The sequence below is a fragment of the Parasteatoda tepidariorum genome, chromosome 4 (genome assembly GCF_043381705.1).
Source record: "Parasteatoda tepidariorum isolate YZ-2023 chromosome 4, CAS_Ptep_4.0, whole genome shotgun sequence".
Taxonomy (NCBI): Eukaryota; Metazoa; Arthropoda; class Arachnida; order Araneae; family Theridiidae; genus Parasteatoda; species Parasteatoda tepidariorum.
Window position 1 is genome coordinate 6,236,316 of NC_092207.1, and position 27,483 is coordinate 6,263,798.

The 27,483-nt window shown below is 30.8% G+C and overlaps 2 protein-coding genes across 2 annotated transcripts in view; one reads left to right on the forward strand and one right to left on the reverse strand.

Moving 5' to 3' along the window:
* The window catches only part of LOC107437329 (GRAM domain containing 1B), a 38,022-nt gene extending 26,802 nt beyond the window's left edge, over window positions 1-11,220 (forward strand). The window contains exons 11-16 of the mRNA XM_021148035.3: window positions 378-431; window positions 530-685; window positions 2,976-3,051; window positions 4,802-4,903; window positions 6,861-6,978; window positions 7,574-11,220. Of these exons, the coding sequence (XP_021003694.1) occupies window positions 378-431; window positions 530-685; window positions 2,976-3,051; window positions 4,802-4,903; window positions 6,861-6,978; window positions 7,574-7,705 (638 nt within the window). The 3' untranslated portion in view covers window positions 7,706-11,220. The remainder of the gene's footprint in view (window positions 1-377; window positions 432-529; window positions 686-2,975; window positions 3,052-4,801; window positions 4,904-6,860; window positions 6,979-7,573) is intronic.
* A 12,398-nt stretch (window positions 11,221-23,618) lies between these two features.
* The window catches only part of LOC107437330 (collagen alpha chain CG42342), a gene marked incomplete in the record, with an annotated part of 82,765 nt that continues 78,900 nt past the window's right edge, over window positions 23,619-27,483 (reverse strand). Inside the window, 1 exon segment of the mRNA XM_043050262.2 lies at window positions 23,619-25,295.

A 27,483-nucleotide genomic window follows, 5' to 3' on the forward strand; every position in this document is an offset into this window, starting at 1 on the left:
ACTCAGAATTTCTAAAAATAAATAGCTAACTTACATATTTTGACCACCAAGAAATGATATTTTAGTGCTTTATGTAAACATAAATGCTAAAAGTATGGGAACATTTGCAATATTTTTCTTATTTGTAATATTTTTTATATTTTTCTTAAGGTGCTAAGGCAGTAAATTAGTATATTTAAGTTATTTTATTTAAGTTTTTAAAGGTGTATATGTGTGTGAAAAAATATTTAAATTGATGTTGGTTAATAAAGATATTCAATTTAAGCACAGTTTATCAAATTGAATTATTTTAGCATTCTTAATAAATAATGACTCTTTAGTAGAATTATAGTGGAAAATTTCTCGCATATTTGTTCATCGTAATCTTTTATTTATAGCTCTTATAGAAAAAAGTGCAATGCAAGGCTTAGCAGATTTCGCTACTGATTTAGGTTAGTTTTTGTTTCATTCTCTGTTATAATTTTGTTTTTCATTCTTTATTTAGTTTTTCTTTTCATGACCCATACTTATGTTTTATTTCCCCTTACAGCGAGCGCCCTTCGTAAAGAATCAGAAATTTCTAGTCAGCAACCATTAACCAAAAAAACACGAAGGAGAAAAAGAATAAAACTGGAGCCCCTAAAATGTGAAACTTTAAAAGATGCACCTAGAATATTGCAGAGGCAGGCTACCATGAAAAACATTGGTATACACATTTTTAATTTTGTTTTTTTAAATGACTGAGTGCAAGATGTTATGGAATGACTTCCCTTCATATGTTTTTGTAAAGAATGAATTAAAAGAATGCACATATCATAATTAAATATTTAAAAGTGGAAAAGTAAAAGCATTTTAAAATCAATATTATGTCCAAGAATAAGTGTTTAACTATTCCAGACCAATTCAACTAATAGTGTTTACTTTCAGCTCTTAACTACTAATTTTCACCTTAATGATAGTTCCAGTAGCTTTAATCGCAGCAACTTTGTGATTAAGTGAAAGAANGCTGTGCATTTATCCATAAAGAGTATCACTTTTCTTTTTTTAGCGAAGAATTTCCGCTCCAATTTTCTTACATAGTCTTCAAATAAAACTGATGTCATCCAAAATTTTTTGTTAGACTCGTAATCCAAAGGATACGTTTTTACATTCTTGAAACATAGGGGATTTTGATATTTTCCGATTAGAGCAATTTCTCGGTCCCAGGCGCATTTCCTCCAACTAGGACAGTCAAACGTTCCTTGCTCATTTTATCCCCTGAGCAGTTTTCATCCTTAAACATCATAGTCTTATTTGGCAGACATTTAATAAATAAACCCATTTCATCAATATTGAAAATATCATTTTCCCTGTATCCTTGAAGTAAATTTGGCAACGTTTCATTTAACCACTGTTCACATACTTCAAGAGGGACAGCTTTAGCTTCTCCATGAAGAATGCGAAAGACATTGTGTGTGTGTTGCAAAGGAAGGGGCAGATATCAGCTCCTTGGTTTTTTTTTCTTGCTTTAAAAATCAGCTCCTAGGTTTTTTTTCTTGCTTTAAAAGATTAAAAAAAAATCGAGTTAAAGGGAGTAAAATTCGAGTAATCAAGAATAATTAACATGAAATTGAAGATAAAAGGGTCGGGACCTCTTAAAAAAACCGAGTTATAGTAATATTCGAGTTATCGTACTTTGAGTTATAGCGAATTGACTGTATTATGTCCAAGAATAAGTGTTTAACTATTTCAGACCAATTCAACAAATAGTGTTAACTTTCAGCTCTTAACTACTAATTTTCACCTTAATGATAGTTACAGTAGCTTTAATCGCAGCAACTTTGTGATTAAGTGAAAGAAGTGAACTGTGGGAGGTTCTTGTGGTTTTCCTCTCTATGTAATGTAAATTTGGGTGAGTTCTATTAAAGAGTCCTCCACAACGGTAAGTTTCGCCCAATATTTAATCCAGGAGTTCCCTTGTCTTCTGGATAGGGTTCTAAATTACAAGGCTACGGAGCTGAACATTATTACTCATAAATTGGGTCTGCTGTTCAACAACGGTTATGAAATAAAATATTTAAGTTTCTCGCCCTTAAATCTTTGTTTTTAGTCGGGTTTCAAATGTTCACCAGTCTTTTTTTAAAATCCTACAATGAACAAAGGGGGATGAGACAATACGGCATTTTAATAATACATCATTACAATACATTAATACAATGCATCAATATAATACAGCTACAATATAATACACGATACATCATTGTAAAAAGGCCCCCAGGCTGTAATTTTGATCAGTGACAACTTTTTCTAGAATTAAAAAGTTTTTAAGTAAAGAAACAATTGGTATAAATGCCGTAAGACATTGCTTTTAAAGTATTTTTCACAATATATTAAACATTACAAGGTATGTTTTGGTAAACGTTGAAAATATGTTAATAATAATGTTAAAACAAAAATTTATTATGAGATAACAATGGCTAAATAGGTTTTTTTTTTAAAATTAAGAAACCAATTGAAATCAAAGCTTATTTCCATTAAGTCTAAAATTAATTTATATAATACTCTAATAAACCTGTATTACTTTATGGCAGCAAATGCTGGTTCTTAAATAAAAATAAGGGGGGAAAANAGGGGGGGGGGGAAAAGAAACTGAAAGAAAAATACTCACAGCCATCTTCAAAAGTGTTAAAAAAAATAAATAAATAAGCAGTGTTTGGCAGATTCAGTACAATAATGAATTATACAAAAAATTTAAGCAACTCATTTCAATTATTAAATCCTGTAGAATAAAATATGTTTCACATCTATAGAAGTTTAAGAAGGAGTAGATATCAACAATGTCAACCTTCATCTATGCATAGGTTATTTTCATGTGCCTTTGACATAATAAAGTGTTGGACCTGAATCTTTGAAAAATTAGAAGAATATTTGAGTTATAAATTTTTATACTAATTATATTTTATTAAAAAAAAATAATTTAAGGAACTAAAATACTGCTTTTTGTTTTACTCTTTTAGGTACTTCTGTTCCTGTAGTTGACTTTAGTTGTCTTAGTACTACTCCAGATATTGTTATACGAGTCATATTAATTACGTAAGCTTTTCTATTTAAACTATGTTCCTTAAATAAATTATTATTTTTTTGCTGTATATACTGTTTGGGTGTTTTGCCATATTGAAATTTTAAACAAAAAGAGACAGTGAAATAACAATTACCGTATGATATATTACTAGCCTTTTGCTGCTCTTTAATAGAATGTTAAGAAATAACTTCATTCGGAATTTCCCTTTTTTTTCCGTACAAATCTTTTATATGCACTTCTTTTTTAATGCACTGCTACAAAATACTGTACATTAAAATAAAGATGGACCTGTGTATCAGTACATTTGATATTTTAATTTAAAAGTAGTACTTTTTTTCTTTAAAATTGCTAAATTAATTTCCAAAGTATTGACTAATCAAAATTCTACAATTTTCAAAAGTAAATTATACTTTTGTTTGTTACTTCTAGATTACAGTGCACTCTTTAAAACAATGTTTCTTGCATGTAAGTGGAAGTAGTAATCATTACCAACTGACGAAATAAAATAATTTTCAGTTTATTATACTAGTTTAAGTTGGGGAATGAGTAGGTTTGTTCTAAAATTTGCCTCTTGAAACAATTTTCAGATTAAGAAACTTTGCGTCTTTATCAAAATTTTTGCCTAGTCTAAATAATTGTATCCAGTATCGAAATCAGAATTAACTGTCGTCCTTGTCCACTAAGATTTGTCTTAGTCCCTTGGACCAGCAATGAGTGTAATGAGATGGTATACTGTTATGTTTTTTCTTTTATTTTTATTTTCATGTTTTTGTCGCAAATTCTTTCATATCTTGTATAACTTTGATATTATCAATAATGTTTTGTAAAATATGCTTTCATAAATAACTTTTATTTAAATCTAAAAAGTGCACTCGATAACCTTTTTAAATAATAGTTTAATTCAAAATTATAATTAATTTAATTTTTTTAACATAATTAAAAAAAGCAATTATTAATTTAAAAAATAGAATGAGCAACTCAATCTTGAATGTGTATAAAATTGTGTATAGATTGTTTTTATAGTGGCTAATATAATCAAGAGACGCCCGGTGGCTGAGCGGTAGCGCTTCGCGCTGTCATGCCACAAGTATCTGGTTCGATCCTCGGGCCGGGCAAGGTTGACTCAGCCTTTCATCCCTTCAGTGGGTCGATAAATGAGTACCAAGCATGCTTGGAAACTAAACACTGGGGGTTCCGCGTTCGGCTGACCACCTGACCGGAACATCTGTTCCTGCACCCCAGAACCCAAGGTCAAGAAAGCTGAGATGGGCATAGTAGGCCTTGGCCCTCTAGGGCTGTCGCGCCGCTGAGTTTAGTTAATATAATCAAGAAAAGAGTTCTTTGTTAGAAACTCGTTATTTTATCATGATCATGTAAAGTCTTTAAAAAGTATTTTGCATTTTGTCATTGTGTATATGCAGATCTTTCAACAGGAAATTTTTTTTTTATTAGTAGCATATCCGATTTACGATTTTTTTTTATAGTGGTTAAAAATATTTTTAGAGTTCTTATTGTTTAAAAGGTACTTATTTTTTTGTTGAAGAATTTGGCTACGGACGCTGTTGAAATCATAGATTTGTTTTTGATTTTTTTAAAAAAAATTACTTATAGGTCCTTTTATTGAATTACTTTCCCTTTTTGTATACTGCAAATTAAAACTATTTATTTATAGTTGTAAGCTAGTTAGAATAAATGTTGAATTAAAAAAAGTGTGCATTTTTGAATTTTGGCTGTATTTTTAACAATTTTGTTACTTTATAGGCTGGTTATTCTTTTGTTTCTAAATATGTTGCTTTTCTATAAATTATGGTCTTTAGAAGATCAAAGTTCAAAACAAGTCCCATTCATGGAATATTCAGATAGGTAAATATATGACTTTCATATTGTCAAACAACATCATTGAGTTTTCAAAAGTTAATTCTCATTGTGTACTCAGTACTATACTAATAAAATGTCCAAACTTTTATTCCTATTAACTTTACTTTGATCTTATCTGTTCTACCATAAAAAAGTACTAAATGGAAAATAATTCTTTATATGTCTGTATAGCAATAATTAAGTTTCAAACTCCCTCCCCCCCCCCCAGAAGGNCCCCCCCCCCCCCCAGAAGGTGCAAACTACATATATCCTTGTAAGACCTAAACCATCTGTATTTCTAGCTTTTCTTCTTATTACAGTAGAGAACCAATTATCCGGGATGCTCAGGACCATCGCTATCCCGGATGTCTGTATTTCCCGGTTTTCTGGATCGACCAAAAAGTGTCGTTAATCGATGTTTTATCAAGCCCGAATTACAAGGAAAAAGTGTAACACATTTTAAAGTAAGAGAAAAAAGAAAAGCACTCCTAAATTAAATTTTAAAAAAAAATGGTAGAAAAATAACATTTAAAGGAATAAAGAAAATTACAAGTTTAGACAAGAAAAACAAGTTTAAAAAATACAAAATTCTCATATTTATTTTTTAAAAATAATAACAATTCCTAAATTAACTAATATAAACAAAACCAAAGATTAAATAGCGCAATATATTTCATACCTAATTATACAGGGGGAAAACAATAAAATAAAAGTAAAACTTATTAATTGAAATAAAAACAACGAAAACTGAAACGATAGTTAAAAAAGGCACTAACATAAATATTGAAACCCAGAACAAGGCAAGATCAATAAGATTAACGGAATTAAAAAAAGAAGAAAAAAACCTAATGATAAAATTTATGAATAAAAGGAAATAATTTATTGAATGCTAAATTTATCGTGAAAAAAAAATCAAACATAGTGGAATCAGAAAAACAAAACTGCAATCTGCTTCATGAAATAATTGTATGTTTAAATTAATGAACAATTCTCCTTTTATTATTTTTTTTTATGAAAACACAGATTTTTAACGAAAGCAGATGTGATTCCACATCAAGAAAAACTTGCAAACGATTCCGCACATCTAAAGAATCAGAATTTATTCAAAAGAAAAATATTTTATTTATTTGTTAACCAATGTCAAATAGATAAATATATTTTTCTCTTTCATCTTCTGTTCACTGATAAGCATGTGCATACATTTTCCCCACCCCCTCGTAAATTAAAGCGAAAACGAAATCAGCATGCCACTCCTTTGAGTTTGATTGGCGGCCTAAAGGAGAAAATAAAACATTCATCCCTTCCCTGCCTCTTCTCGATCTGAAGATGGTCAAGGTCACGGAAGAAATGATGTTTCGCTGTGTAAACGGGAAAAAAAATTCTCTCCTTCCTCACATTTTCCTCTACTCTGCTTCAAGGATGAGTCCAATTTCCCCTTTTTTTCATAATCGTTCTAGTTTAAAATGGCAGAAAAACCAAGCAAAAATTTTCCCGGTTTTCTAGATACCAGATAAATGGTTCTCTACTGTATTTCCTTATTCAACAACCTAAGAACTTGCCTTTAAGTCATGTGGGTACGATCCCCGCCGACCATGGTTACTGATACACATTAAATCTGTCGAGTCGCAAAGTCCTCCATGTTCCTGTAGCAAACCATACCAGGTACTCCAGGAGATTCCTTGTCTTCTGCTTTGGGTTCAAAATTACAAGGCTACAGAGTTGAACATAAGTAGTTGTAAACCCAAAAATTGGGTCGGCTTTTCAACAACGGTTATATAAAAAAAAATTTTTTTTAAAAAGATTCAGTATCGTACATCTATGATGCATGGAGACCAAAGATGTAAAATCAAGTGCTTTTGCAATACATTTTTTAAAAAATGTATAAATATTTCTTCAAGTTTTCTTAAATCATATTTTGTTAAATCAAAAATTAAATCTTATTAAATCAAAAATGTATTTACAGCCAATCATTAACCAAAGAAGATTACATTAATTTACTTCAGAAACAGGATTCCCTGCACAGAGCAGAAACGGAGAGGTGGCGAGAAGCACTGACGGAAGTCATAAAACTCATTCATCTGGTAATTATTCGATTATTCCGTAATTTAAATTTATTACGTGATTTAAAAGTTATTTTTTCTGAGTCGCATTCATGTGATTTAAAAATTTAGTATCGCAATTCATATGCACACCAGTTTAAAATCCAATGTTGCTATTCCTATTCACTGAATCTAAAAATCATACATCGCGATTCGTATTATGGAATTCAAAAATCCAATATTGCGATTTGTATTTTCGCGTTCTTAAGGTATCATGATTCATATTCACGCGATTTTAAAATCCAATATCGCAATTCTTGTAAGAACTTAACTATTTTTTTTCTTTTATAACTATAAATTTTTTTTTTCTTTAACTATATTTTTCTACTATAAAATTGTGATAATATTTATTAGTTGGTAATTTAGTTATTAGTCTTAGTTCAAAAAATTATAATAAATATGAATAGTATATAAATTTTTAATTTTTTTTTTTGGTCATAAAATTTTTAGGGTATTTTAGTTTGTGTCTCAATCACCCCTGATAGTGCTTAACAATGTACTTAAAAGGCGCTTATCTTCAGTTGAAATGTTCTGTAAGTACTGCTCTTTACCAACATGTTCTGCTTTTCTATTTTAGATAGAGAAGTCTCTTTCTGAATTAAAAAGCAGCATTGATACGTACAGCAGTACGTCCATACTAAAAACAATAGCCCTCCGCATGTCCCAAACCACTGAAGAAGCGAGCACCTCTGAAGAGCAGCAGCAATAAAGAAATTCTTTAAACATGTTGTGTAAATAATTATATAGAGACTATTTATGTAAGGTTATTTAGATTTTTGAATATTTTCTCTATGGGATTAAATATGTTAGATTTGTATGTGTCTACCAATAAGTGATATTTTTCTAATTTCTTCTCCCTGTGTTCTCAATGAAATGAATAGATTAGGGTTGCACAGGCCTAACATTCATTTGATTTTAATTTATTTTGAATCAAAACTTTAAATCCATAAGTACTAATTCAAGTGGTCAAATTTTTCTTTTTAATATTCTATTTTAAACATATTTTGATAAAGGAAAATATTTTTTTTAATCCAAATTAAAGATTTAAATAATTTATGTATAGAAAATGAAAAGAATAATTGATTTTTCTATTGAGAAAATTTTAAACCTATTTAACTTTAATAATGATGTACATAACTGAAGTCAATATTATTGAGTTTTATATTTTCACACAATTTTGTTGAGCTTAATCCAGAGTGTGTAGCGTTTCTAAAAAGTGCTTATTTTTGATTTATGTTTTTTAAAAGCTCTTATGTTTTTTAAAGGTGCTTGCTAATTTAATCTTTTAAAAAGAGTTTTTGTTCCTTTGCCAAGACGATTGTCGTTCGAAATTACAAAAAATGCATGATTTTCATAATTCTCTCTGCAATATTTATCAGAAACTAGTTATTTTATCATGATTATATTGAAGTTTTTGAAAATGTTTTTGAATTTTTTGGTTTTATGTTTATAAATTAAGAACTTTGAATGATAGAAAAAAATAGTTTTTATTCCTGCACAGATCCTAACTATGATTTTTTTTTTTTTTGGAAAGTGATTAAAAATATTTTTAGTGCTTAAAAAGTACTTAAAAGGTGCTTATTTTTTGTTGAAAAATCTGGCTACGCACCCACCCTGTATTAAAAAAAAATTTTTTTTTGATAAATCCATATTACTCAAAGGAATATTAAAATTATACGCTAAATTAAATTTTAAAAACGCAATTTTTTATATTCAACCCTCTTTCAAAAAAGGTTGTGCACCCCTGAAATAGATATTACTTTTTTGCCCTCTAAATTTATGCTACTTTCTAAAAAAATTAAGAACCCCTCTTTTTAAGATTAATAACTAACTTTGTTTCACATTAACTCCTTTTAATGTTGCTTTTTGTTGTTTTACTATTTTTAAACCTTTAATGAGAAGAACTCCTTATATCATGTAACAGTCTTTTCCAAATGTCTCTATCGAAAACAAAGATTAAAAAGAGGAAAAAATTTTTAAAAATTAGATAGAGAAATTATTTTTAAGGAACGTTTATTATGAATGTCTCACTTTCTGAGTAATAGTAAAAATGAAAATGAAGGTCGTTTCTTAAAAGATCATAAGTTTTGTCCACTTTGGCAAGATTCTAATCTAAGATTATTATGTCCTTTCGGCTTTTAATTAACTTGTTTTTTATTAATGTTTGTATTAATTCACATCATCTGCCAAAATTATAGTTAGTAAATGAATTCTTTTTTATTAAATAAGAAAAATTCATTTCAGTCTGTTTATTAATGATTTATAGCTCATTAGTTCTATAATAATTAAAATCAAATTAGGTCTAATTTCGATAGGTCTAATTTTGATTTTTAAAAATTTGCACTGAAAATAATGTTATCTGATTTTCTTTTGTTAAATCAAAGATCTTGTATTTTCAATTTATTTGTGTTTTTATAAAACTTTCATATTTCAATCTAAAATAAACAATCTGTGAATGATTTACATTCGATTTTTTAATGATTTAAATCTACAGCATTAAAATCTCTTGTATGTATGACCTAAAATTATTTCAAGTATAGTCATAAGCATATCAAAGATGTAAAACAAAGCTATGGAGTTTCAGAGGAAAAAATATATCCGCAACAAGTATTGTGATTATTATATTTTGAAGTAAAAAATTCATGGACCAAAGAAAAACGAAATATCAGTACCTCATTATTAGTAAACTTCTCAAGTTGGAATACAATATTTAATTCATATTTAATGTTTTCAATTGTTGCTATAAAATTTATCATGTGTAAATACTTGTATCGATATTATTTTAAATAACTTTTAATTATGTACTTATTTTTTTAACCCTTAGTTCTTCATTATAATACGTTTAATATTTATTTCTACTGTTAATGTTTTTGTTCCTATTTTGAAATAATTTATGTAATTTATTTGTTGATGATGTATTTATTGTATTTCTTATATTCCCTTGAATTTTCTTTGCATGTGTTTCTGTTTGACAATTTGTCATTTTTTAAAAAAAATTTTATTAGTATTATTAATTTTAGTATTTTTAAAAAAAATCAAAGATTTTGTTTCCTTAATTGATATATGGTTATAAAATATTTCGTATTATCACTAATTCCTCTTTTTAAATGATTATCTGTTATATTTTAATTTGCAAATAATTTCATTCATGTTGTCTATGCTTATCAATCATGTTCATGATATGTTGATTTACAATCAAATTTTTTTCCTTGTTTATTGATCTCTTTAGCTAAATCTTGGTGAAAATCAAGTGAATTTTTTTTAACAAGTTTAAAAGTGGAACTTAAAAACTAAGTGCAATACAGTGTAATTAAACAAAAAAGAGTGATTTCATATTCTTTTTAAATTTCCATGCAAATTTCGAAAAAAAAGCATTATATAGGGTATCTGCGCACCTGGAAAGTCATGAAAAATTATGGAAAGTCATAATTTAACTTTTTTTTTTTAAAAAAAAGTCATGGATTTAGGTTGCCGAAAATTAAATTTTTAAAATTGAAATCCCCTCCTCCCCCAATTTTATGGGGTTCTGAATATCTAGCAAAATCCTCACTCACAGTCATATTTTATAAAGTTCTTTAAAAGTTATGGTGTTTTTTCTTTCATTTTTTTGAAGCATCATTTCTAGAGGGAATTATCTTTTAAACCTATATGATGTCGAAATTTTTATTATTATTTATTTATTTTATTTTATCAATTTAAAATTCTAACTGAAGCAAGCCAGTCATTGGCAAATTTTTTTTATTCCGAAATGAGAACAGAAAACTGGAGTATTTCTTTCCTTTCCAATGAACAAGAAAAGTATCTTTAGAATATAATTCTGCAAAAAAAGGGGGGGGGGGATTTTAACTTTTTTAATTTTACACTTGTTTTATTGCATCATCTCTTTACTCTGTTTTTTAAATTTAAAATCTATAAATATAAAGATGCAGAGTATAACAGTTTTGGTTATACCTATCATTTCAATTAATGTTATTATAATGCTTTTATAAATTATTGTGTTTTTGTGGGAGAACAAAGTAAGTCATAAAAAATTCTTGGAATTAGTCATGGCTATGAAAATCTAAAATGTGGCAGATACCCTGTGAATGCATCTATTGTATTTCGAGTATACAATATAATTCATAAGTTAAAGAGTCCTCCAATTGTTATCCTGGTATCCTTATGTGATAAATTTTATGATTGTGTTATTGTTATTTAATTGAAAATAAAACTAATTTAAACATATTTGTCTCATTTTTTTAAATGACTGCTATAAATCGTTTATTCTTTTTATTAGTATTATTAGCTATTGCTTTTTTTGTTTACATTAAAAAAAAATTTCTTTCATATCTGCTACATAAAATCTAAATTTTATGGTTGAAGGAAAAAGAATTTGACAAAGTTGACTACAATCTCTGATTAAAATGTTTTTTTAACTATGTAACTGCAAAATCAAATTTTAAAGTTGAAGTAAAAAAAAAATATTTAATTTAACTGACCTATGCACTGATCTTATATATCTTTTTGTTTTTATTGAAGCATTTTTTTAAAATATACAACAACAAAATAAAATTTTGAGATTGAAGGACAAAAATTTTAATATATAGCCGACTTAAATCTTGTTATAAACTAGTTAGTTTTGATTAAAATACTTTTTCTACTTATAGGCAATTTTCAAAGTTAACTGTGCGGGCAATGAAGCTGCTTGTGTAAACATAATTTTCACTATTACTGAATCTAAAAGTGCTTGAGTTTGCATTTCTCCTTTACTTATTTACATCCTGGCTAAAGTATAATCAAGATTATTAAAAAAAAAAAAAAAAACGAAATTATTGTGCTAGAACAAAAAATAAAATGGTGAAGTGAAAAATAGAGATATGAATGGTTTAAGGAAAAAGTATACAAGGTCAGCTATAATACAGCAGGGGATAAGTGGTGTGTTTTGTTTGCTAAAGAAAACAGTAAAATAAAGAAAATTAATCATAATATGTTTTTAGAAAAAATAATCAAATGATTGATTTAACGTGTAGAGTATTATCAAGGAGGTGTAAATTTCTAAAAGATTGTAAAACAACGCTAGACAGTATTAATTGGGGAAAAAATTAAGTTCAGTCTTGTTCAGTAACTCAGAGGCACCCATGTAAATGAAGTATCCACCCTGTGGGCTGCAGACATTTTACTTCTTTATCAGTAAGTTATTATTTTTTTTTAATACTACATGTTTAAATTTTTTATATAAATTAGAGAGTTTTTTTTTTACATTCAGATATTTAAAGAGCTTATTTTTTAACAAAAAAAATTTTATGTAGAAATTTTGTCCCGCAGTGGACGGTTCGCAGCAGATCACCGAAGTCAAGCATCACTGGCTGCGGTCAGTGTGCGGGTGGGTGACCACTTGGATCAGCCTGCGTAGGGACCGAGGGTGCGCGGTATTTGTCCTCGTTAAACTGTTCTACCGTAAAGTGCTCGACTTCGCATGCAGGTCGTCGGGCTACCGAAGCGGGGGTGCCATCCCCTCCGCAGAGGATCAAAATTGTGATGGCATGTCTTCGGATCATCCTCAGGGATGTTTCCCAGACCGTCGCCAATAGCCCATTGTGCAGCTCTAGTGCGACGTAAATGAACAACAACAACAATGTAGAAATTTAAAAATATTTTAAGTGGTAGCCAAATAGCAGTTTCAGTTAGACCATCGTCCTCAAAAGATTAAAGAAACCCTGGTAGCAAAATTTCTAAAAAAAAACATTCTAAAACCCACTTTGCCTATTTTTTTTTAAAAATCTGTTAGATTGAGGCGAGCCGACCAGGTGGTTAGCATATCTGACTGCGGAGCCATTGGCCACGGGTTCGAATCCTGCTCAGGGCATGGATGTTTCTTTCTCTCTGTGTGTTCTATGTCCTTTCCTCTTCGTGTGAATGTGACACGCCCTATAAACGGGGTTGTGGGACGTGGGCGACGCTGCTCCTCCGCCGTGACTTCGCCACAGGTGCCCACTGGGTTACGAGAAGAGAGTAGCAGTTCTGGCATTTCTGTGGTCAATGGGACAAACCCCAAGGGCCCCGCCATTAAAAGAAAAAAAAATTGAAGCGAATAAAATCATCGCCAAGCCGTTATAAAAAATAATGCAACCATCGAGCAGACTGACCCGAACGTCTTTTGCAGTGCGGCGTCGTGCACGTAAAGAAAAGTTAATAAAAGTTTTGTTTTCAAGCAAGAATGACGTGTTTTCTTTTTGATGGCAAAATGCTCATTTGATCTAATATGGATAGCCTAATAATTATTCCATAAGATTATTTCTGTGATGAGGTATCTCTGTTCTTAGAATATAAGCTTGAAAGATATAGAATACAGTTTTCAAATATTCGTATAGAAATTTTATCAACCCTTTTTTTAGTAAATTTAAATCTAACTCAAACAGCAACTGCTAAATTTTTGTAAAAATTAGAGTGATATTGAATGAAAATAATCATAATTTGTGTTATATGCAAAGGAAAACCACGAAAATGTTTTGCGGATAGTTGGACGGTAACAATATGAAATTCTTCACACAAAAAAGAAAAAATCAGAGCAGAGGAAATTATTGCTTTTTTAACGCGTATGTGTTAATTTTTAAAACTTTGATTCAATTTATTATGCTTCATATGAAATTTATTCCAGACTTAAATTTGGGCCTGGTTGCTAGGGCGTTGGGCCAATGTCTAAGTGGGAGTGGGTTCGATCCCTGTCGGCCGAAGACTCCATGTGTCGTAAGTGGTGACTGATGCACGTTTAATCTGTTGAGTCACAAAGTCCACCGTGTTCCCATAACAAATACCTCTGGGGGTACTGATCCAGGAGTTTCCTTGTCTTCTGGATTAGTTCAAAATTACAAGGCTACGGAGTTGAACATTGGTAGTCGTAAACCCAAATTCGACGACGGTTATAAAATAATAAATATGTTTTAATATATTGTGTAAATTATTTAATTTCTATTATCTGGAATAATTAAGAGAATTAAAATTTAGTGATTAAAAATTTCTAGGTCTGATCAAAAATCAGGCTAATAAGTTTTTAAAATACATATTTAAAAGAGAAATAAAATAATTCAATGTTTGAAATCTCAATCAATTTTAACTTAAATCTTAATCAATTTTAACTTTAAAAACGTTTTGCACGGACATTTGAGAAATTGCAATCAATGAACAAGATTTTTTTTTCGTTGACTCACAGAAAGCATGAAGTATATCTATAAGCACAAATAAAAGATTTTATTTGTGATCAACAACAGAAGAACAAAGAGTTTATTCCCTGAGTTTGTAAAAGAAAAAAGTTAAGATGATTTTAATTTATAAAAATCAAATAAAGAAGAACAAATTAAACGGTTTCGGCATACAGCTGCTCAAATGTATTTTTTTGATCTTAAAGTGGATGACACTTTATGTTAATACAATTTTATCAAATATAATAGAGTATATACAGTTATATCAAATAAATTCATTAAATAGGAATGAGCGAAAAACGAAAGGGAATTTTCGGATTGGTTAAGCGTTAGTCATTGTTTTAAATTTTACTATAAGCGATTCAGTTTTTCACATATTTTAAAAATAGCATCAGTGATAATTTCTGACTTAGCTAGCTGTATTTAACCCCTTAACGATCGGTTAATTTTCAAGAAAACGCTCATAAAAGTGCCTTTTTCTTTGGCTTTTGCATTACGTATTTGATTAGTGCTGCAACTAGTTTAAAATGAACTATCTGCAATTAGCTCAAAAATATCCTGGTGCTGCCATCAGGTGTGTAAAATGAGAAATAAAATGTTTTCCGGGCAAAAGAAATGAATTAGTTTTATTCTTATTGGCGCGTTTCTACTGAACACTCCAGCCCGTCAATATCACGAAATAGAGGGCGAAATCTCACGTCATCATTTTCACGGGAGCGAGAAGGAAGGGGTTAAACAAAAAAATAGTTTATTGCGCACATTTAAATATTAAATTATTTTATATCAGCTTTCAGATAAATTCAATAATTTTATACTTTTCTGATACCAAGCTCCTTTTTTTTTCTTCTTCCAATTCCTACTGTTAGTTCACACTCCCCTATGTATATTTAATTTATTCAAATTTTCAACAGTTAGTAAAATACTTTTTATTTATCCATTCAAGTAAGTTAATAAATTTTTTTAAACTTGATGTTAATACAATTTTTTTAAATATTAATTCATTAATTAAATTTAATTAATTAATTTTAGTTTTATATGGGAATTTTTTTTTTAATTATTTAATAAAAAATAACAAAAATAAAAATTTTCTTTGTTGACGTAAGCAGGAATTGACTTTAATTTAAATTTTTTTTTTTTTAATAATATTACTTGTTTTTGTTATGAAGACGCTCTTATGTCTTTGCTTTTAATTTGTTAATATAATGTGTGTTTTTTTTTTCAGATGTCTGAAATTCGGAAGCATAAAAAGTTTTTGTTTCAAGGAATTACTGTCCAATAAAATTTATACTTGAAAATGTGGATAATATTAGTTAATATATTTTAGTAAGATTTTAGTAACTTAAAATCATGTCAGATTTTCTTGGTGGAGATTCGTATTTAGACTTATTACCAAAAGTATTAAACCACACAGGCGTATACATTTTTTTTACAATTACAAATAGTTTAAAAACATAAGATACAATCATCATGTTAGTTTTTTCCCCTACCGCTACGCCTTTAGCCACAATTTTTTTAAACTAATAAATCGATATGATTTTTAGCAGAAGCGTTGAATTTAAATGTAGAATATATTTTGAATTTGTTTTTAACGAAGTAAGCATACAGTCAAATAATACAGACATTTTCTATTCGTATAAAATGTTATGCTCATTGGGCTATTGGCGACGGTCTGGAAAACATCCCTGAGGATGATCCGAAGACATGCTATCACAATTTCGATTCTCTGCAGAAGGAATGGCTCCCTTGCTTTGGACGTCCGGCGACCCACGCGCGAAGTTGAGCATTTTACGGTAGGGCAGTTTAACGAGGATCGATACCGCGCACCCTCGGTCCCTACGCAAGCTGATTAAAGTGGTCACTACTTACCGCAGTCAGTGATGCTTGACTTCGGTATTCTACTGGGAACCGTGTCCTTACGATCAATCTATTGCTGGACGGTGATTGAGACGAAACCATATTGACACATTTTTCCTAAATAATGAGCTGCGGTCAGTCTGCGGGTGGGTGACCACATTGATCATTCCACGAAGGGGGCGAGGGAAGGCGGTATTTGTCCTCTTTAAGCTGTTCTACCGTAAAGTGCTCGACTTCGCGCACGCGGGTAGTCGGGCTACCGAAGCGGGGATGCCACCCCCTTTGTAGAGATTCAAAATTGCGTAGGGCATGTCTTCGAATTATCCTTATATTGAAAGTTAGCAAATTTTTCAAATTTTAACATTCTGTAATTTCTAAGTAATCATTTTTTAAGTAATCGTTTTTTTTAAGCAATCATTTTTCAAGTAAACATTTTAAGCAATCTTTCACGTAATTATTTTTCACGTAATCATTTTTAAGTAATCATTTTTCTAAGCAATCATTTTGTAATAATTTTTTCTAAGCATAAATGTCAAAGCAAACCAATTTTACCTAGATGGTCCCTAGATGGCGTGGATAAAGAAGAGCAACAACTACACTGTGACAAAAAAGGTTCATCGTTTCACCAAATAATTGGCGCCAATTTAACTGCAATATAATAAAAAACTTGGTGCGAAGTTATACCAATATCGTGGTGCTGTAATACTTTTGCATTTAAGCGTTGAACTAAATCCAAGGTTTTTCTTTTTACCTATTTTTCAATGAGACATCGAATAAATTTTTTACTAATTTTAAACAGACCAGTTTTACGGTGAAAGTTTGTACCCTGCATCAGGTCATAATGTAAACCTATTTCAAAGAAATATTGATCTAAAAGCAGGGGTCTGTTTAGACGAAATTTGGGTCCGTTAACGGACCCTTCACAAAATATCTTTTCATAAAAACGAACCCTTCACAAAATATTTTAATTTAAAAGCGGACCCTTCACAAAATACTTTAATTTAAAAACGGGCCCTTCACAAAATGATTTTTCTTTTAATCGAACCCTTCACAAATTTGTTAATCGAATAAACCCTTCCCAGGGAGGAAAACAAGAAAGTCAGATGTAAACGAACTAAGTTTTGTCTTCGGCTGACGCTTCTTCCATTATTCGTCCGAAATGAATATTCTGCGTTCAGCAATATAGGCTAAATACCAAATATTTGCATGTTGCATATCTAATTTAGAAGCAGCAATTACTGTTTATTTTTGAAAATTTTATTTTTTTTAATTATAATTTTACAGTACTGAGCATAATTTTATATCTATTTACAATTTAAAAACTCCTTGAAAAAGTTTTTTGGAATAACCGGACCCTATTTGCACAAATTCATAAAAGCAGGATCCAGGTTGAAAGAACGTGACTTAACGTTTATTTTATATTCACAAATTACGAGTAATTTTTTCACAATTTTACAAAAACAGGACCTTTCGCAAAATGTCTGGACAGACCCCAGAAAAGAAAACCGTCCGGTAGTGGACTGATCANGAGGATCAAAATTGTGATGGCATGTCTTCGGATCATCCTCAGGGATGTTTCCCAGACCGTCGCCAATAGCCCAGTGTGCAGCTCTAGTGTGACGTCAATAAATTACCTATCTATCTACCTAAGAGAAAACTTAGGTTTTCGTCCAACGTTAAACTATAATGGTGATTTTGGGAGCACCACAACAACGGTTCACACCAAATATCCTAAATTGGTTAAAAGGTAAATTGGCGTTCATTTAATTAAACGTTTAACCATGTTTTCAAATGTATACATCCTATTTGTTTTTACTCATAACCCTGTAGTTTAAAGTTGGATAACGCTTCTAAGTATTGAATTTGACAAATTTGTCCATCATTAATAAATTAAATACATTTAAAAAAAATTTTTCTTCATTAACTGAAAAATATTATGTATAATAAGTTGGTATCAAATTTTACAAACTTTGTCTACCTGACTGGTGATGAAATTTTTAAACCTGAAGTGTTTTTTTGTGTGTTATTTTGTATGAAATATTGAAAACTTGGAAGGGGTGATGTACTTACAATTTTATAATTATTATTCTGTTTGATCAACTGAAATAGTCTTTTTTTTTGTGACAGTTGTTGTACAGTTGACCCAATTTTGGGTTTACAACTACTGATGTTCAACTCCGTAGCCTTGTAATTTTCAAACCAATCCAGAAGACAAGGGAACTCCTGGATCAAGTATTTGGAGAAATTTGCCTTTGCGGAGGAGTTTTTAGCGGCACTTACCCACATTTGCGTTACATGGAGAGGAAAACCACGGAAACCTCACACGGCTAGCCTAACGGTAAGAGGTCTCTAACCCATGATCCATCTACCACTGAGGATATTTTTATGTCAGCATTGCGATCGGTGCTAGCCGGATGCAGAATTCATATCGACCAGTCATTGCTGGGATTCGAACCCGATTCACCTTATAGGATAGAGGCGAACGCTCTCTCCCCTGAGCCATCACGGCTCAAACATCGTCATTAGAAGTACTTTGAAATAATTCCTTTCTTTTGTATTCTAAAATCATTTCATGACGTCATAGTACAGGAGTTTGCAAAATATGCGAAGCTGCATTTTATGTATTCAGTTTTTCACATTTATGTTCAGAAAGTGTTTCCTTTTTCTTTTTTTGCATGACATCGGCGATGCTTTACAACTTAATAATTCCATTTTCTTCCGTATTTTGTACCTTTTCCAATATAAAAACGTTAATTCCGAAATTTCCCAGCAGTTAGAGCAAAGTTCTTGTAGCATGCAGCCACTTTACTACAACTTGATACCACTTTCAACCAAGCTTCCGTGGTCACCCTGTATGGGCATAAGATAAGAAGCAAAACTGAAAACTTATCTATGATATCATGTCCTCTCAGGTATTTATAATGTGAGTAAGCAAATTCAAAAATTGATCAATACGTCAAAAATCTCGTTATAGCTGGCAAGCAGCGCTTTGGTCTACGGCGCAAAAGTTATTTGGCAAAGTGTGAGGTGATAAAGCTCAGTTTTTTCTATTACTGATTATATTACTTTCAGGGGTCTTTAATTTAAACTTACTGTAATATTAATAATTTGTCATTAAAAGTTTAAATAACAATAATGCTTGTTATCATTTAAGTAATTAATACTTTTACACGTGATATGAAATTTTTTATTAATATTAAAATTCCTGCTTTTGTTTTGGGTACTTGAATATTCTGCAGTCACTAAAGCATCGTTTTGGTTTGGGCGACAATAGGGCCCTGTAATTTCGGTGTTGGCTCCAAAATTTAAAATCGCGCCAAGCTCGTACAGTCAACTAAGATACCGAAAATAACTCTATATCATAAAAATTTGGTATAATAATAAGTAATTAACTTTAAAGTGAAATGTAATTAAGTATTTAAAAATGTTGAAAAGGTAAGTATAAAATAAAAGCTTTTTAATGCTTGCTTATGTTAAGCACTATATACAAAAATAAGAGAAAAAAAAGGCAACTTTTTTTTCTTTCTTTATTCTATATTCTGAATAAGCAATAGAAGTGAAAAATAACTAAAATAGGCACAAAAAAAATGCCATTTACGTTATTTTATAATCGTTTTGTGGTAACATAATTTTAATAAATGCTGAATTAATAAAACCGAAATTTTATTTTAATTCTAAATACAGTAATGAATAGAATTATTTAAAATCCAATTGTTATTGCTATCAGAAAAACACTATTTTACACTTTACAATAATCTTCGTTTATATTTTTATGGTAAAGCAGTTTTTCAGAAGTTTTCAAAGCATCTTACTTTAAAATATATAAGAATAAAAAAAGAATCAACTAACAAATAGAACAAGCTGAAACAACAGTTCCAAAAGTATGTGCTCAGTCAAGAATTTCGTACTAAATACATCGTGCATTAAAAAAAAAAAACAGAACAAAAATAGGGTAGAAACAATAATTTAAAACTTATTTACCTTGCAAAGTATAATAATTCAATCGAATTTTCACGTTCCTCTGCTTTGATCGATCGGTCGTTCGTTGAAACCTGCCGGTCATCCGTCATCAATTCGAACTCGGTTACAATGACATCTGGTTGAACCACGAATATGATTAAATCACTTCCAAGCTTTCTTCCAATAATTCTTAATTGAACAGAAATCTTCGTGAAATCGCCATGCGACTCTTTTCTTACACTTGTTTTTCGGTGAAACGTTTATCTACTTTTTTTAACAGAGCGACTAGACCAGGGATTGGCAAACTACTGCCAGCGAGTCAACTGTGGCCAGCCGGAAGGTTTAATTCAGCCCGCTGATAGAATTTTAATTTGCCGATCCGTGGCGAATATAAACGATATACATTATTCATCCATTTTCTTGTTTACTTTGTTTAAAGCTATTTTTATTCTTTCTTTTGTAACAAAGTACTGATGACCTTCTTACTTTTTCTATTTTTGTTCTGCAAAACATAAATTGATGGAAATGGACAGCACAGACAGGTAAAATGTTGAAAGCAGAAGTTCCTTATAGAATAGCCGTAGATTGGAGCCAACGAGTATTTGACTTTCTCGAGGAGCAGACATACAGAATCTAATATAGGTGAATTGTACTTCACATGTGGCAGACTGCTCATTTTAAGCTCCAACGAGTGGATTTTTCTGCCGGTGAGAGTTCTAACATTATTTATTGCGTATGGAAAGATTGAACACATATACCGCTATTCTAAATAATGGTGAAGTTATTAAATGTATAAAACAGCTAGTGTTTGTGTGAGTTATTTGTGAAAGTTTTTAACCCCAAAATTGCCACTAAAAGAGCAAAATTGATTCAGAGTGCCGTGCGTTGGACTTGGAAAGGTTTTTTTTTTTTACAGTTGTAAAAGATAAACCAGTATGTCTTATCTGCAATGAAGCTGTAGCCGTTTTTGAAGAATACAACATTAACCAACATTTTACGGCCAAGCACAAGAATGCCAACTACGAATACCAACAAAATGCAGAAACTATTCTTAAAAAATTATGAGGTCGACAAAATTTTTTCAAGAAGATAAACAGTGTCCAAGAAGCAACTACGCATGCAAGTTCCAATGTTGCTAAAAATAATAAATCTCTCGATGTTGGGGAGTTTGTAAAATAATGTATGCTCCAAGTTTGAGATGTTTTATGTCCAGACATGAAAAATAATTTTGAGGTTGTAAGCTTATCGCGAAAAACGGTGACTTCTAGAATCGAAGGCATCGACAAAAATTTGACATCATAATTAGAGTCAAAAATTGCACAATTTAAATTTTACTCAATAGCTATGAATGAAAACACTGATATAACTGATACTGCTCAATTAGTGTTATTTATAAGAGGCGTTGATGAGAACTTTGAAATTACCCAGACTGGCTAGCACATTCGCTCTTTAAAGGGAACTATAACGGGATGTGATATTTTTCGTGATTTTCAGGAAGGGCTTTTAACTTTGAGAGTGTCCGTAACAAAAATATGCAATATTATGACCGATGGTGCACCAAATATCATACGAAAAAAATCTGAACTATCCCGGGAATAACTTTACTTTTCTGCATTTTATATGAAACCCGTGCTTGATACTGCAGTAAAGCTTGTTACTACTATTCGATCTCGTGGGCTTACTCACAGGCGATTCCGAGATTTTCTTCAGTCCATGCGATCTGAATACTCTGATGTACTGTATTACACGAAATTAAGGTGGCTTAGAGTAGGATGTATTTTCGAGCGAGTTTGGCAGCTGAAAGCCGACATTATGTCGTTTTTCCATGAGAAACAGTCTTCAGCAGAGTGCGAAATATTAGAAGATACAAAGTGGCTTTCAAACTTTGCATTTTTCACAGATGTTGTTCGTCATATGAACAATTTGAATGTTAAGATGCAAAGGAAAAATCAATTCATCGATAATATTTAGGCCCATCTCAAAGCTTTCAAACTGAAGCTGTTTGCAGGGAGCTAGATAAGAACGACTTGTCTCATTTCTCGAGGTTAAATTCAATACCCTCAGTAAATAAAGAAAAGCTTAGGAATTATGAAGATGACTTGAAAAAATTCAATTTTGAGTTTGAACGCAGATTTCAAGATTTCAGTGCAATTCAAACAGAGTTAGACATTTTTATTATGCCTTTCAATGTAAATTGTGAAACAGTGAGGTCGGATTTGCAGCATGAATTAAGTTGCAATCTAACTATCATCTGAAAAAGTTGTTTCTAAATATGCCGAAGTTTGAGTCTTACAAATCATTACCAAAAGCTAGTTTCCAAAGTTTAATGTCTCATGCCTAGAAAATCAGTGCTATGTTTGTTTCATCTTATATATGTGAACAAGTGTTTTCTTCAACTATGAACCTTAAAAAAACAATTTCAGAAGTAGACTAATAGACAAGCATTTAGCCTCGTTCCTCAAAATAAGTACATCTCACTTCGAACGTCAATATAAGGAACTTTAAAAAATGAAATCGCAATTTCATTCATCACATTAAATATTTAAATTAAAACTTGTATATCGTTTTTTATTTTAGAAGTTTTTACTTAGCCCACCAAAATTTTTTTTCTTCCGATTTTTAACGATCGACTAAAAAAGTTAGCCCATTCCTGAACTAGACCATAAATACTTAAATATTGCGCCACATTGTGGGCCCCGTAATTTGCTTATAATTATTTCCTTTATAGTAGTATAGTATGATATAATACTTGACCGAATTTGAATGATAGAGGTTAATAGTAAGGGGAGATAGGGGGCCATATAAATATATAAGCAGTGTATAAGCAACAATTTTTTACTTTTAACGCTATTATACGCACTTTGAAATACAGGGGTAGGACTTTATACTGAAAATTTTTTTGATACCTTTTGATATTTCTCAAAAAATATTTAGACAATCAGCTTTTAAATTTAGAAATGTTTAGTTCGTGCGATTTCTCATGCAGATCAATATAGTTTGAAGCTTTTTAAGGTCTGAGGGACCGACAATAAATTACAAATAGAAAAAACTGTTTTCGAACATCCTACGCTAAAACATGTAGTAATAAATTTGTAACTTAAACATTTTGTTTCTTATATGCAATCATTGCTAAATATTTGCGATTAATAGCAAATAATATAATTGGCTAGCTTAAATTTTGATCAATTTATGGATATGTGGACATATATATCTATGAAACGAGTTTTTTTATTTTATTTTCTCTGCTGCCATAATTTTGAAATATTCAAAACTTTTTGATCAATTTAAAATTGATTACAAAATTATTGCTTTAAAATTTGAAAAAAATTCGTCTAGAACTGAGTCATTAAAGTTGCTCTTTTATACTGTGATTGCGCAGAAAAAATTTCTTCTCAATTTTGTAGTCAATTGTATTTCGCAACTAATTTTAAAAAGTCCGTTTTGAACATCTTAAAAATGTAATATAAACGTTAAAAGCAATTTGGGAGAACTTAATGTTCAGTGAAACATTACACAGGTTGCTCGTATAGCCTCCAGGTGAGTCTCTTTGTCAGCAGACCGGATTGTTTTCTTTTTGAATCTGTGTTGGTTTGTATGATCACTTTTAGTGATAATAAAATTAAGAATAAATCATTTGGGGTTAACAATTTATTTTCTACACAACAGCAGCTTTACAAATGAATGTAGCACAAACATGATATGATTTGGTAAATGTTCAATTGCACAATTCTATTTGTTCAGTCCACACTCTCTCCGTAGCTTAATTGTTTAATAACTTTTAGTGTTCAACCATTATAAAACAACGAATCATTTTCATCAAATCACATGAGCATCTCAGAGTTCGATGAATTTCGTTATATCAAATACAGTACTAAATATAAAGTTTTTGTAAAGTATACACAAATACTTGATCACATATACACTTGGAGTGAGTATCCATCACTTGTTGAGAGTAAAAAACAAGTTTCAGTTATCAATACTTGACTTCAGGCATACATCAACCAGAAATCTCATTGTATGCACGATAGTTTTGGTGATTCAAACCAACTAACATTGACCCTAAGTGCACTATGAATCTATGTGATCACGGATATTATACACGAATCGTTAGTGCGGAACTTATTCGTGACCACAGAAATCACGAGAGAATTCAAAGAGTGGATCTTATTATTAGTAACCACATAAATCACTCGAGAATCCAAAGAGCGGATCTTATTATTTGTGACAACAGAAGTCACTCGTGAATCCAAAGAGCGGATCTTATTATTTGTGACAACAGAAGTCACTCGCGAATCCAAAGAGCGGATCTTATTATTTGTGACAACAGAAGTCACTCGTGAATCCAAAGAGCGGATCTTATTATTTCTGACCGCAGAAATTTCACGCGAATCCAAAGAGAGGGTTTATTATTGTTTACCGCAGAAATCACTCTCGAATCTAAAGAGTGGATCTTATTATTTGTAGCCATAGAAATCACTCGCGAATCCAAAGAGTGGATCTTATTTGTGACCACACAAATCGCTCGCGAATCTAAAGAGTGAATATAAGTGACCACAGAAATCGCTAGCGAATCCAAAGAGCGGATCTTATTATTAGTGACTACAAAAATCACTCGCGAATCCAAAAAGTGGATCTTATTATTTGTGAGCACAGAAATCGCACGAGAATCCAAAGAGCGGATCTTATTATTATTATTGACCACAGAAATCACTCGCCATTCCAAAGATGCATCTTATTTGTGACCACAGAAATCGCTCTCGAATCCATAGAGCGGATGAGCACTGAAATTAGAATGCCAAGACAAGCATTGATTATATTTTGCAGGTCACTCCAAGTATACACGTGATGCCAAAACACAATTCCGTTTTTTTATTTCATTAAATAAATTTTTGTGACTTCACAATTTGCTGCACCGTGAATAAACACGGCTGTTTTATCAATTTGTCCTCAAATAGATAATTCCTGTATTATATAGTACTCTATTTTAATCCAGAGATTATAATTATGTATAATTATAATGCCAGGATAAATATAAAAAAAATCAAAATTTTAGGTTAGAATTCGTAAAAGTAATTTAAGAAAAAAAAATGTTTCTTTGATGCTCAGCTTATTTCATGTGAATGCACGTCAAATGCCCGATGTTTAGTATAAAGTCTGAATTTTCTATAAATATAAATATATATATAATATGTGTATGCGGCTTGTATAAAGACTTGGTTCAAGCATAGATTCCAAAAATGAGTCTCTTCAATTTCGATGTCGACATCATCTTTTGTGCATATCACTGACAGTTCCACCAAACATCACCTGTAAAAAGCAAACAATTATTGTGGAATGAGTTAGTTTAATGAATGAGTTGTACACAGATGGCAGCACAAATGCTGATATAGATAGCAGCAGTGTTGTCATAAATATAATCTCTGATCTATAATAAAATATTAGTCTAGTTACAGCCTCCACCCAGGTATGTTGTTTTATTTCTTGTGACCTGCATGTTTAATTGTTTAATTATAAGCACAGATTTCGTGACGCTTCCCTTATCAATTTCTTTGAAAGAAAAATGCAAAAAATCAACATAATTTTTTTTATTTCATTAATAAATGCAAGGCACTAAAACAAAATATAGTACACAAGTTCTAAGTTGAAATTTAAATTTTTTTATGTGTAAAAAATATTTAATTCATCATCAGTTTATTATCCCAAATGATCTCGTGCAAATGAAAAAAGTTAAATATTTATCTTTGTACATGTTCACATCTTCATAATCTGAAAAATAATCTGCCTTAAGGTCTGGTTTCTTAGGACAAGCGCCTCATCTGGTCGTCAGCGGGATGTCAACGTCCCGCTGACGCCAACAAAATACTGGTTTGTTAGCTCAGCGTGAGCAGTCGGTCCAACGCAGACATTATCTCTCATTGCGCATGCGTTAATAACGTAAACAAATATTTATTTTCAATTTGTATTGATTTTGTTTTTGTCGACCAGTGTTTTAGAGAACAAATAATGACTTTGTCCAAGAAAAAACACATTATAGCTGAGCTAAATGAAGAGTGCTATGTTTAATGAAGAACCTATGTTTAATGTCCAAATCAAAATCTTGGCTGATTTCAATGTGTTGTTGGATGTTGTCCGCCATTGCTTCTGTGGTTAACGTTGTTCGGTCTTAGGCGAAGCGCCATCTGTAGCAATTGTTGTGAACTGCTCAGTTTCTCTTGAACTCTTGTTTGAGCCAGTCGTGGCTTCCATTGTAATAGTGTAATGATTTTGGTTATTTACAATTGTTAAAATAAAATATTGTTTGTTGAAATTTTCGTATTTAATGAACCAGCGCACTGTGTACAATCGTGTACATAATAAAGTGATCCTAGTGGAACCGGAGAATTTGAACTTTCGGTTTGTTGTGGAATGCGTAGTTTCATTTCGTTTTCTTCATAATGAGCAGTAGTAGTGAAGAAGACAAAAAATCAGAAAAGACTGTGCTTAGTCGCAGAAAGGGTTATTTGAAAGGTCGAATAACCAAATTAGAGACATTTGTTCGTGAGAAAGCCGAAACAGCTGGACTATTATTGCTTCAATGCAAATTAGAAAACGTTTTGGATACTTGTGATAAACTAGAGAAATTAAAACTGGATTATTATGCCACCCTCGATGAAAAAGATTTGCCCAATTTTGAAGCTGAAATGGACAATTTAGAAGAGTCTATAGAACATATAAAGGTAAGCTTGCAAACCTTTATATTTAAGTTTCAACATAGTGAAGTGAGAGGCAATGATTCTATTGTAACTAAAGTGAATTTGAAGTTACCAGATATTAATTTGCCTACATTTAATGGACAAGTTGAGCATTGGTCAAGCTTTAAACAACAATTCGATAGTTTAATATCTAATAATTCTTCATTGTCTGATTTACAAAAGTTGATTTATTTGAGATCATCGCTTAAGGGCGATGCTAAATATATAGAAACTAGTGAAGATTCATTTGAATCTTTAATGAAAGTTTTAATTGATAGATATGAGAATAAGCGTATTGTGGTAAATAGTTATATTTCTAATATTTTAAACTTAGAAAAGTTATCGTATGATTCTTTTAAAGACATAAGAAATCTTATTGATGTGTTAAACCGTAATTTAAGAGGTTTAAAACTTTTGAAATTAGAAGGTAACGATTTATGTTATCAATTGCTAATGAATATTATTCTACAAAAAGTAGATAAAAATACACGTAAGGAATTCGAAATGTCTCTAACAACTTCTGATTTACCCGAATGGGATAAGTTTTTGGACTTTCTTCATAAAAGAGCTCAGTTATTAGAGAATTTACAAGGTGTGCAGCCAAATAAATCGAAACTTCATCCCGTAAATAAAAGTAAATCTTTTATTCTAAAATCTAGTTTGAAATGTTTGTTGTGTAAAAAACCGCATGAACTGCATAATTGTCCATTATTTTTAGATCTTTCCCCTTTAAAAAGGTTTGAAGAAGTTAAAAAATTAAGGCT